The sequence below is a fragment of the Pseudochaenichthys georgianus genome, chromosome 21 (assembly GCF_902827115.2).
Source record: "Pseudochaenichthys georgianus chromosome 21, fPseGeo1.2, whole genome shotgun sequence".
Classification (NCBI taxonomy): domain Eukaryota; kingdom Metazoa; phylum Chordata; class Actinopteri; order Perciformes; family Channichthyidae; genus Pseudochaenichthys; species Pseudochaenichthys georgianus.
Genome location: NC_047523.1, coordinates 7,092,786 through 7,105,724, shown reverse-complemented (window position 1 = coordinate 7,105,724; position 12,939 = coordinate 7,092,786). Strand labels below are relative to the sequence as shown.

At 41.4% G+C, this 12,939-nt stretch overlaps 1 protein-coding gene across 1 annotated transcript in view; it reads right to left on the bottom strand.

The window, feature by feature from the left end:
- The window catches only part of tns1b (tensin 1b), a 252,364-nt gene that overhangs the window by 97,986 nt on the left and 141,439 nt on the right, over positions 1 to 12,939 (bottom strand). Inside the window, 1 exon segment of the mRNA XM_071207064.1 lies at positions 2,044 to 2,082. Coding sequence (XP_071063165.1) covers positions 2,044 to 2,082 — 39 coding nt within the window.

The following is a 12,939-nucleotide window of genomic DNA, read 5'->3' as shown; positions in this document are numbered from 1 at the left end:
ATAATTGATGGGGACGAACAGATTCTATTCTGTGATAGCGTTGACTCACTGAGACTGAGCGGACTGAGCCAAGCTACTAATCAAACAGATGTGCTCATCATTTCAAAAAGCTGCATTGTCAATTCTATTTTGTGGGGGAAATATGTTCACAGTGATGGTTGGTTATTATGGATACAACACAAATGAGTGTCCAATGAAAGTCCAGGGAAGAGTTTCATGGAGGGTAAAAACTAGGGCTGGGACTTTAACGCGTTAATTAAGATTAATTAATTACACAAAAATGAACGCGTTAAAAAAATTAACGCATTTTAATCGCACTTATTTTTGCACAGCGGAGCGTTTCTCACTGGATGAGACACACCCTGACCCAACCCACACTCAACCAGATGACTGGTTTCAGGGCCAGGATAAGTAAGTCCACGTCTGAGAAGATAACCAGCTCCCTGGCTCACTGGATTAGGGCTCGACTGTAGACCACTTGGAGTAAAATCCATGTGGAAACTGCTTCTCACTGTTCTCAGGTCAAATATGTATATTTGATTAAAAATGCGATTAATTTCGATTAATTAATTACAAAGCCTCTAATTAATTAGATTAATTTTTTTAATCGAGTCCCGGCTCTAGTAAAAACACTTGACTTACAGTATGCAGCTCGCTGTGCGGCTGATACGTAACATACTACACTTATTTACACGTGTTATTTAACAAACGTACTTATTTGAACCCAAACCATGATCTTTTACTGACATAACTAATCAGAATACTTTTTATGTGTTGTTCTCAGTGTTGTGATAGTTGCTCCTCTTTAGAATGAAATAAATAAAACTTGGATTGGATATACTTTATTAATCCTCGTGGGGAAATTGTTTCTCTGCATTTGACCCATCCTAGTGTTAGGAGCAGTGTGCTGCCATTTTGAACATCGCCCGGGGAGCAGTGTGGGGAACGGTGCCTTGCTCAGGGACACCTCGGTAGCACTTGGTCTTGCTGGGACTTGAACTGGTGACCTTCCAGTTGCCAAGCCAAGTCCCTATCGACTTCGCCACCACCGCCAAAAAACTGTACTGTATTCTGGGAGAAAACACGATTCCAAAATGTAAACACAACGCCGTTTAGGTATGGGAAACTTATTGTTGACAATGCAAGGTTGTTTGGAGTTTTAAGGACGCTGTACCTGAAGGCGAGGGACATTAGAGCTGTCAGCAAAGAGTTAGCAGCAATAACAGATTCCAGGCTAAGGCAGTGGCATGTCACGTGTATGTCATATGGAATGGCCCAACATGGGTATGTGTTTGCACTTTGTCTGAATGTGTTTGTTTCAGGTCCCTTTAACAACGTCCAGAGAGCTTAGCCCACTCGGCTGCACGTCCTAAACAGATGCCTTCATGTAGAAAGCATCTAGTGTGAACGCATCTGCAGAGGGTAATCACATGTTCCCGCTTCATCACTGCAGCTTTTAGGAAAGAAAAACAGGACATTTGGAGACATATTTCCTCTGTGAGCGCAGAGACGTGCAGGGGATATTTGCTTTGGTTTGTCAGGCATCCAAAACCATTTAAACACACAACATAAGAGAAAGAGAGCGAGCAAATAATCTGCACGTCTCACACGGCGTCTAATGCCAATACCAAATAAGGCAACAGCGCAAGCATGACTTTTTTATTGCCCTCGCAAAATCTCGTTCATACTCGGACTCAAGCAGCAAGAGACGTCATCGTGATAAAGCAGATTCGAGGACATGAAGCTTTGTATCCAGAGGGTTTCTATGTTTTCATGCAGCAGCAGCGAAAACCAACAACTGACAAACAATGGTTGAGTCTGGTTCGTTTATATATCCCCAAACCCCATGTTTGTCTCAAGGGTCCTTCAGATAATGGTCCTTTATGCTCAGTGGTGACTACCTTGTTACTGTTGCTGATAGAGGCTGTTGCTTTGCCTCACTGTTTGTAATACTTCTGCAACATGAAGGATCCAATCATACTGCCTGCAGAGCATGTTCAGCATGGAAGCAACGACTAAGACACAACGAAACATGTTACTTACCAGCTCATAGTTTGTTGATGGGACACAAGATGAAGACACCTAAAAGCAGAAATAGAACTGGTCAGTCACACTGCTGCTTACGTGCAGTTCTTTTTATTGCATGCACATTGTAAAAGGCAATGGACTTTACACATTAATCCTGCTTTCATTGCATTAAGGCGGTGTGGCTCTGAAACCTGAACGTGTACCCAGTGCCCTGCAAACAAATTAACACGTTTACTTTAATACATGTATTATTTAAACTAATTACACATAATTGCATTAGGTAAGTTGAAAGCAATAATATTACGTTTGAATAATAAATATTAGGTTCAACCTAAAACTATTGCTTTAAACTAACCTTATATAATAATGTGGGACCTGTTGACCTACAATTAAAATCAACGCTTAATTTGTTTAGTTTGTGATTTACATTCCGTCCATGTGGTCTTCCTGTATGCAGATGCAAATCAGAATGGAAGGACTTAAAGGGAAACTAGCATTTTTTTATTTCACCAAATTCATGCGAAATGGTACACGTGTAGCAGTGAACCTACGGAGCCCTGAGGGACATGGAAACTAATAATAAAGAGAGAGAGACACAAAAAGAGTCACAGGAGACAATCATTCCATCGCAGACTGTTATGTGTTCGTGGGGAAATGACAGTGCATACATTATTTGAAATATATTTCCAACTCAGACTTAATTTTAAGGACATTTGGGCCAGAGGGGCGTGTTTAAAAACGTAGCAGCCAGCGGTCACTCCAGGAGGCGGCGGGACGTTTAACTCAGACTCTGAGAAGATCAGCACCAGCACGCAAAGAGCGTTTACGCACTGCCTACACTGTGTTTACCTTCATCCGGACAGCTACACACACACACACACACACACACACACACACACACACACACACACACACACACACACACACACACACACACACACACACACACACACACACACACACACACACACACACACACACACACACACACACACACACACACACACACACACACACACACACACACACACACACACACGCACACACCGTGGTGGAGACGCTCCAACAGATCTTATGATCCGTCAAAGGCCGGGCTAATCCGATAACCATCCGACAGTTGCCCTGATCATCCTTTGGGCTTGGAGCTAAAGCATGAGGCTGATAAACAGGAAGGATATAATGACAGCAAACAGAGGATCCAAATGAAGTGCTTCCAGAAAAAGATGGCCGCTTGATGAGGGTGAACACAAATAGGATGTCACCACTGACGTTTCCTTCCTGTGCACGCCTGTATGTACTTCTGTTTACCATCGGTCTTCTGACCCTGCGCCAGGAGGATAATCCAGGCAAATGCAATGTTCACCAGTTAGTCATGTTCACCACCATCTCCTCTGCAGATCACTGACGAACATTAACACGGGACATATTTATGATTCCAGGAGGCTGTTCACGTGTTTGTATCCTTCATCCTGCTTTTATTACTATCGTTGAACCATGTCTGTTTTAGCTTTGACAGATTAGGGCCTGGGTTATCGCAACTGTTGACCTCCTAAAGCGTCTTTCATCTTTGCTACTACGCCACCACTCTCCTTATCCACAACTAATTGTGTCATTGCATGATCACAAGCCTTCTGCTCTGTTGGGGTCTGCTTTCCGTTACAGTTGGAGGAAGCACATTCCGATTCTGCCCGCAAACCAACAATACAGTTCTGTCCCCCTTGAACTATCGGAATGTTTTGCCTTTCTAAAAATGATGGGGGCTTTCATTAAACTTTGTTGCAGCTTTACATAATGTTATTGGGCCAAAATTGGAGTTGGACGCGCTTCCAGAATGAATCATAGCTTAGTACTGATATTACCCTGAGATGCAATATTACCCAACGAGGACAATATTTAGTAGATCCGTATTTAATGGTTTAAAAATGAATAATGATGTTATATTGACCACACTGTATGAAAACAATGCTGATGATTATAATTTATGTAAGATATTTGTTATATTTATTATATTAATAATTGTCTCTTCTTGTTTTCAATTATTTATTCTTTTTATCTACTTATTTGTTGGTTGTTCATCTTATGTTGCGTGTTTATAGTCTGTATTGTTTTGTGTTGTGTAAGCCCATGGCTTATAGAACACATTTCTCTTCTTTATACATCTGGATTTTATGCAGTCTTTTTTTTTTTTTATACAATTAATATGCAATTCTAAGAAAGCTAGTATAGGTAAGGCCTTATGTCATTGGACAATCCGCCAATAAAGGATGCATCCAAACCAAAAAAACGGACCATTGGAAGCAATTTGCTACGTTATGATGGCTGATTTTAAGGGTGTGCAAATCACCTTGGTTCATTGAAGTCTCTTTTCGATCTGTTGCCTTATCGGGAATATAGGAATGTTAACTCTAAACAGGAAATGAGCTTTATCAGATTACATGTTTTAGCCTTTTTTAGTAACACAAGCAGCTGATATGAAAAGGGGCAGTTTCTTCCAATACAAGTTTCTAAGATGGAAACTACAATATCTCCAATGTAAGGCAAGGCAAGTTTATTTATATAGCACCTTTCAGCACCAGGCAATTCAAGGTGCTTTACAAAAATGAAAGACATTCAGATAAAGGCATTTAAAAACAGTAAAAGATAATAAAAGAAACATGTAAGCCAAAATTAAGTTGTTCCTAACAAATGTTTGTCACAGTTGCCCTTATGTATCAACAGCCTACATGAATGATGGCAACATAGTGGAATGTGACTCTGTTTTTGAGAGTTGTGTCTGGCGTGGTGGAGTATGTCTGGAGTTGACAGGATACTGTATCTCTGTCTGGCTCAGATCAGCTCCACTACAAGATATTCTAACCCTCCCGTGACCCCTTCCATTCCCCCAAACCCCCTTCCTTCTCCAACATCCTTATCATTCCATGAGCAGCAACATGCCATGGTTCTCTCAGAGGCCCAGCTCCTTCGGGTGCCCCCCTCCTACCCAACCCCTCAGGCCTGGCCAGTGTTTCCACCTGACGCTGCCTCTGCCCTGCAAGCTATTGACAGCTCCACCTGCAGTCAGAAATCGTGAATGTGTTTGCATGCACGTAGTAGCAAAGTTACGGCCGAGATCTTGTTACATGTCAGAACATGTTAACATCCGTGAGTACAAAAATCCAAAAAAAAAAATTCTAAGTTTATGCTGTCGGCTCAGAAGGTTAGTTGCGTTCTATTCAAAATCAAAGTCGGATTTTCCAAGTTCCAAAGCAGAGATTTCCACAGTAACACATACGGAAGTTGGAGTTCCCATTCAGAGAGTCAGGTGAATGTTACCAAACCCTAGTTTAAAATCCAAGATGGCTACTCCACACATTAACAGAAGTGAAATCTGTAGTTAAATACAAATTATTAGCGTGTAACTATTTGTGTTTCAGTCGTACGTAGAGCTCTCTCTTTTATCTAAATGTTTCTCAATGTGTTTGTGTGCGCAAAATACCATGTCATTCGTTGTTACATTTGTATCTGCTAACAATGGCTACCCCGGCTAGAAGTGGTATTGCTCATTCCAACACCTTGTTATATTAGAACATGATGAACTAGGGTGAGAAGTGATAACGTGTTACTTTAAATATCCATTTATAGGGTCTGCTTCTGTTTATGTTTACATAGACACTTAGCGCCTGTACACTTAGCTTCACACACACATCCACCCACGCAGGTGTTTCCGCTCATGTTGACTGATAGGTCCTCTTCTCAGCACTACTGTATGTGGGTGTGTACTGACAGTGATTGATTGACAGAACCCCCACTATGTTGTTTGTTTTGGTGTGCCTGTTGGGTAGGAGGACAACTTTGACATTCTTATTGGTACAAGGATTGGTGACCCCCTGTCAATCCCCACTGGAGCTCAGCTAAGCTTCAACCTGGGTGGAGGCCTAATATACCAATAAGAGCCAATATGCCTTAGTATCATATGGACCATGCTATCAGTCTAATAGGTGTTTACATTTTTAACATATCTTCCAATTATGTTTGTATGATGTACTCACTAAACTTATGATTCATTTAACTTATTTTCTTCCAAAAGTTAATTATCCAAAGCATCGAACACCCCCCTCTATTTACATGTAATGGTTTGGTCCTGCCTCCAAACGCTGTGTAGCACCGGCCCTTTCTAGCAGAGAGACTAGTGAGAGTAGGGATGCTAGTACTTACGTGTGTACGATGTCTCAACGACTAACAATGTCAGGCTTTCAAGAAAGAAAAGAAAGGAGAGAAAGACAAGAGAGAGGGACTAAAGGGTGACAGTATGTCACCCAGTTTTTCAAAAGAAAAGGTGGGTGTGGTCCATGAGTGGTGGAAATTAGTCTGTTAGCTAAGCGTAGTCCATTGTAAATAATAATTGTAATGTTTTGCTGACATTAAAGGTGGGGCTCGAGATACGCTTTTTGTTATATTGCATGGAATGCTCTTAACATCCTGATAGCAATGAATATCTTAAGTGCTTTGACAAAAGCCATTACAAATTCATCTGTGGAAGCCGTGGCACTGTAAAAAGCACGACCAATCATCTGAGCCGGCCCGGCTAAAATAACTGGATGGCCTACCTGCCTGTCAGCCTTCCATCTGTGCACAAACGTATCTCGTGCCCTCATTGGTCATGTGCGCGTTCGTGTGTGTTGGAGGAGGGGCTCTGGAAGGAAGTGGCAGATTTTTTCCGGCTGTGTATTTTCAAATTCTAGCGCACTCGAGCTGGTTTCTCCAAAATGACCTACCCCACCTTTGGCTATTGTTAATATCTTCACAGAAAATTCAGAGGTTTTTCATTTCACTCCTCTTTTAGCTGACATTTAATAAATGCAGGTACATTTTTAGCAGATATTCATACTAAATCAGTTGTGCCTCCCCCTGGTGCCAGGACCAACAGATCCATCTTTAGGCTCCGCAGCCCTGACCCCCCATAAGGCTTTGCAGTCTTGCCATGCTGTCCATTGAAAGCCAGTTGGCTAGAAAGCTGGACTTCAAGGACTTGATCAGTGACTTTGCCTGTAAGAAGGTTAGGTGCTGGGCTCTTGGTGAGTAAGGCTGAGCCAGGGCTCGTAATAACTGTTAAAGGGCAAGGCTATGGTAACGATATTGGATCACTACACACCAGATGCATGATGAGAAAGAGGCTGAGAACAGGTAATAGGCTCTGATTTAGCACCACCATCAGGCCTTTTCACTTCCATTTCCATTTTGTTGTCCATTTACACTTCAATACCCGCTTATTTTGTAGTAGGTATGTATCTTTAATAAAAACAATTGCTGCTTATGTTATGTTATTTGTTATAGCATTTTATAAATGATAATATTGGTGTTAATGTTCACTTTATTTTAAGAGGTCATGTTTAAGGCTAGGCAAGTTTATTTATATAGCACTTTTCAACACAAGGCAATTCAAAGTGCTTTACAAAAAACGAAAGACATTAAGAAAATGGCATTTAAAATCAGTCATTAAAAAGAAAAGCTAATAAAATAAACATTAAAAGACAGTGCAGTTTAAGATGTGAATAGTTCAATTAAAAGCAGCGGCAAAAAGAAAAGTCTTTAGTCTGGATTTAAAAGTAGTAAGAGTTGCAGCGGACCTGCAGGTTTCTCGGAGTTGGTTCCAGATATTTGGAGCATAATAACTGAACGCTGCTTCTCCATGTTTAGTTCTGACTCTGGGGACAGAAAGCTGACCAGTCCCTGAAGACCTGAGAGATCTGGATGGTTCATCATTTAGCAGGAGGTCAGAAATGTCTCTTTTTGATCCATTTCTATAAAAACCTGTCTGAAAATGAGCTAATCAGATTTTGGCCACTTTATGATGTCACAACGATTTGTTGTCTTGTGTAACCACTAGCCAATCACCAACCAAGGTAACCCCCCCCCCCACACCTTATCACCTGAATCTCCTCCTAGAGCACCATTGAGTTATTTCTAATCAAATATCTCTCAGAGGGGCGTAGGGAGGGGCTCCTTATTTTCATCTAAAGTAACAGACAGAGAATCAGCACTTTTGAAACAGGGCTGAAACAGAGGGGATTATGGGATGGTACAATGATCTGTTTGGTGTTTGGAGCCAAAAACTTCAGAGGCATGTTTGTCCGGACCTGAACCTGAATGTGAGTCCAGGTACAACTCTCAACATGTGTCCCCTCTGTGGAAAGAGACGCTGAAAGTTTCAGGAACAAATATTCTCTCTCTTTTTGTCCTGTTCCATTTCTATAAAAACCTGTCTGAAAATGAGCTGATCAGATGTTGTCATTAAAAAGGCATGTACACCATACAAGATGACTATTGAGGTCTATTGTCAGGAATGTTAGTGTTATATCAAATAGTGAATTCTACTGCAGTAGAATGTTGCACGTCTGCACAGTGTTATATGTTCACCGCTCAGTGTCAGGACATATTGTGTGGTTAGTATTGGACTACACGATAGATGCAAGCCTGTACAGGTAGAGTTATTTAAAGCATAAATGAGTGGGTTGGGTTCTGGAGGTGTGGTTACAGCATTGTGCTTGGTTGGCGTGGCCTGGGCCTGGTGGTGGGGCCCAATGTGATATCTTTTCATGGGGCCCAAAATCCCTGGCGGCGCCCCTGCGTACAGGGCAAATGAAAAGTGTAACCTGGATGATGAAAAGGTGAAAAGGGTGTACATTTACTTAATTATGAATATTGTTACATCGAGGTCGAAAATTAGGATGAGCCCCAACGGTCAAAACAAAATGTTTCCCTCACAGAACTGCCAGCGCAGCGCCTCCCCAGATCTGGCGCCCTAGGCGAACATCTATAAGTTATAACGCCAGTGCTACGGGCCGGCCCTGAATTCATATGCAACCCGCAAATATCTCTCTCTCTCTCTCTCTCTCTCTCTCTCTCTCTCTCTCTCTCTCTCTCTCTCTCTCTCTCTCTCTCTCTCTCTCTCTCTCTCTCTCTCTCTCTCTCTATGTTGGTACGCAAATGCGCCTTTTTTCAAATGACTCGGTGCTCTTTTTTTGGGTTAGGTTACTAAGGTAGAGTGTAGAGTAGACTATACGCATTACACTGTTACACACCTACTATACAGTATACAATGTAGTGACTGTACAGTCAGAGTGTACTGTACTGTCTGTAGACCATGTCTTTTCTACAACTCTACATGTGTACATTATACAGTACATATGTATACATAGTGATGTACATACATACAATTTTGATACAAATGTCATACATAGTTAACTTAAGCATCTATCATCTATGTCACTCGGACAGTGAGGAGACTGTGGACTGTCAAGACTCAATCCACTATGTCTAAGCCAATCACATCGCTAGCTTCCCTTGACGTCACACAGATTTCGCGAGCAGTTGCGATATTTTGCGAGACTTCGTGAGTTCAGTAATGGCCGACAGTAATATCAGTAATATCAGAAGCCGACACGATATTTTTCGTCTTTTCTCAGCGCAAATATCTCGATCTATGGAAGGTTTTAGATGGTTTAGAACAAAAAGGAGAATATACGTAAGTGTTAGTTTTTTTGCGAGTCCAAGTACCGGTTCCCGACGTTCCGGTTTTAACCGGACTTGAACTGAAACTGTTTACAAGTCCAGTATCGGTTCGGCGTACCGGTACGCAGCACTAATAAAATATATGAAAAAGTGGATTTTGCATAATAGGTAACCTGAACTGTTGCAGAATAAATTATAGCTTCATCATGTTGGCAAACTAATTGGTATTGATAGTTTTTCCACAACATTGTGCAACATAATCTGGAAGCTCAGTGTGTTGACCAATCAATGTAAGCATACACACCAGGTATAACACCTTAGAAAATAAGTTGTGCAAGTATAAAGGTAGAGTAAAAGATTAGTGCAGCTGAGCTGGATAACTTGGAGAGTTGTATAATCTTTTAGAGACAATCCTACAATCTGTAAATCTTTTAAAGAATAAACTAGATATTTTTCTCATAAATTATCTTCTAGTTGAAACTTATTGCAAAACACCCTAACGAGTAAAGCACCAGCATTGATTTGCTTTAGTGTCGTTTTTCTGTCAGAAAGCACCATTAAACCAATAAATGCAATGATCACTACGTTGACTGGGCAACCCTGCATTCAAAGACGTGACCATCAGATCAAATGGTCTGATACATTGTGAGGAAGTAATGTGAAATGTGATCATGAAATGTAACTTCGTAACAACACTATGCCAACAGACGAGAGGGCAACACAGAACACAAAGAGCCGCTTCATGAACAAGTCTCCTCTCCAAACATCATAACGGCAACCAGCATTTAATTGAATGTCATGTCTGATAAAATGCTAACTTTTTCATTCCTGCTAAATAGTTAATTATGTTTGTGGTGACATCAGTTCGCCAATGTCGCCAGAGTAATACAACCGCTGATGTGAAAGCCAGATTGACGATGTAGGTAGTCTGCCCACGTCAGAATAGCTCACATTCTCCCTCATGCTAAGTAGTTCCCAATGAATTTGGTGCTTGAGTGGAACTTTGCACTATTGTAGTCTGGCAAAGCAGTCACGGCCAGGATCTCCCAGAAACACAGGGTGAACGAAACCATAGAAACAGGGGGTAAACAGTCAGTTGCTCTGTCCTCCACAACGTGTAGAAGTATCCTTGGTCAACATACTTAACCACCAAATTGCTCCTGTAAGCATGCCGGGAAAAATGTAGGGAAAATAATTGTATTTAAGTTTCTTAGGATTTAAAGCGACGGCTGAATAACATAATGGAATAGAATGTATCGAAAGGCAAAAAGGGCAGGGGAGAACGCTTAGCATTGTTCTAGCCAAAAGCCAAGCAGTAGGAAACCACTAGCTAAAAATGGCCCACGACAAGAGAAAATGTTATCTGAAAAGTTTGCACGCTGAATCAGTATTACAAGCATGTTGATGTTAGCATGTAGATCAAACCACAATGTTTTTAAGTTTAGCTTGACAAAGCCGCTAGCATTGCTACAATGTGTTGTCTTAATTGTGTTAATGTGTATCATTCAAGTAACTGAAAAATACTCGTGAAGAAAACAACTTATGTCCAACTTATGTCCACTTTGTCACAACTGATAGGGAATAATTTGCTTAGGTATTCAACCTTTGACACAGTTCATAATGTTCTCCTCTCACTGTCTCCTTTCCCACGGCATAGGTCTACGGCCTTGGGTGTTGCTGCCATCTCTCTTTAGGAGGAGCAGCTTGGGCGCATTGTTGTTGCCAGTCTGTGACCGAGCACAAGCCGCCATGAGGTAGTTCACTGTTTAGGGACGAACATTCTTTCCTATGGACGAGAGCTCTAGTTAGATTCAGGGTGCATCATTGTTTAGTCTCACTGATGAAGAATGTCGATTATTACACTCCGAACTAGTTAAAACCTCGAGCTGCGGAAAGAGTTCACACGACAAGCTAACATCATCACGCTGAGCATGCTAATGTTAGCATTTAGCTCAAAGCAACATTGTTCTTACGTTTAGCTTGAACAAGTTGCTAGCATGACTGCATGTTTCTGGATTGTTTATGTGTATCATCCAAGTATAAGTCATTTAAAAATATTTGGATGTATCTGAGGGCAAAACTCACATGATATAATGTACTGTATGTAAGTGTACTTTTAAGTTATCCCAAGACAAGACCAGAACATGCCACTAGCCAAGACCCTTAACATTTTTATTTTTGCATTGGAATCAAGCAAAGCATGGACCCAATGTAACCAAAGGCTTCTGAATCCTGAAATGAATACCCACACAAAGCCTTTGTCTGTGCTCTGTGGTGCGTGCGGAGGAGGCCTGGTGAGTAAGAGTGTGTTGATGCTATCGGGAGTATTCAAATGAGTGGAATATAATAAAGAATAATTGTGTTGTTTCATTCCATACATACTTGTGTTAACTGCATTAAACAAGGGCCCATTTCCTGCTGACAAAAGGCCATGTCAGACGTCTCTGGCTTGTTGGATGGCGTTCACATGAAGTTCAGCCTTCTGCTAGCCACTGACACACTCCAGACACAGTCATGTTATGTAACCAATGTCAGTCTTGCCGGTTTGAATTTGATAATGACCCTCGCTAATGACGGTGTAGAGGCTTGCATAAATGATTAAGTTAGTCATTATTCGGGTAAACAACCTGCAGTCAGATCTCTGCAATGCTAATGTCGATAGATCAAAGTTAATGTAGGAAAATCAAACAATGCAGGGATACATTGAAACGGAGAAAAGCTAATTCCAGTTCTACTCTGATTGCCACGCAGGTTAGTTTTCCAGCGTGGCAAAGAGCGTGGGGCGATGCTAAAGGAACTTTCCCCAATCCTCTGTGCTGGCATATAAACCCACGGCCGCCCTGAGTGCCTTTATGTTTATCCAGTTCCTTGCATCTGGCACATCCCAGCAGAACTAGTCAGTGTTCGAATTCGATTTTCGAGCTGTAACCAGAAACAGAAGGCTCTTCTGCCACCGTAATGGTGAAGTGTGCCAGTGTGCGGATCTGAAAGGACTTATTGGGTTGTTATCAAAGCGACAAGGAATGATCGGAGAGCTCCGGTCCAAGCCCTATCACTTTGTGTGTATCTGCTTCTCTATCTAGAGTCATCGATGCATCTATTGTACGAACACTGATCATTTAAAAGTATCTCAATGTCAACACTCGTTTTCTTTGTTATAACTTGTCTCTTTCTACCCCCTCAAATCTACTTTTTTTTTCTTCTGTCAGTTTATTTGAGAGTTATAGTCTCTGTTTTCCCCCAGGGACAGTTGTGGAACATCAGATTTATTGAGCATATTGGAGTGCAGGACATGTCGACGTCTGAAAGGACATCTCTGAGCACTGTTCCCTCTCACTGCTACTGATTTATGCTTAATAGGAAAATAAACACTTCAGGAATGACAGGGCATCTGGGTGCAATTTTTTGGTGTGCATTTCA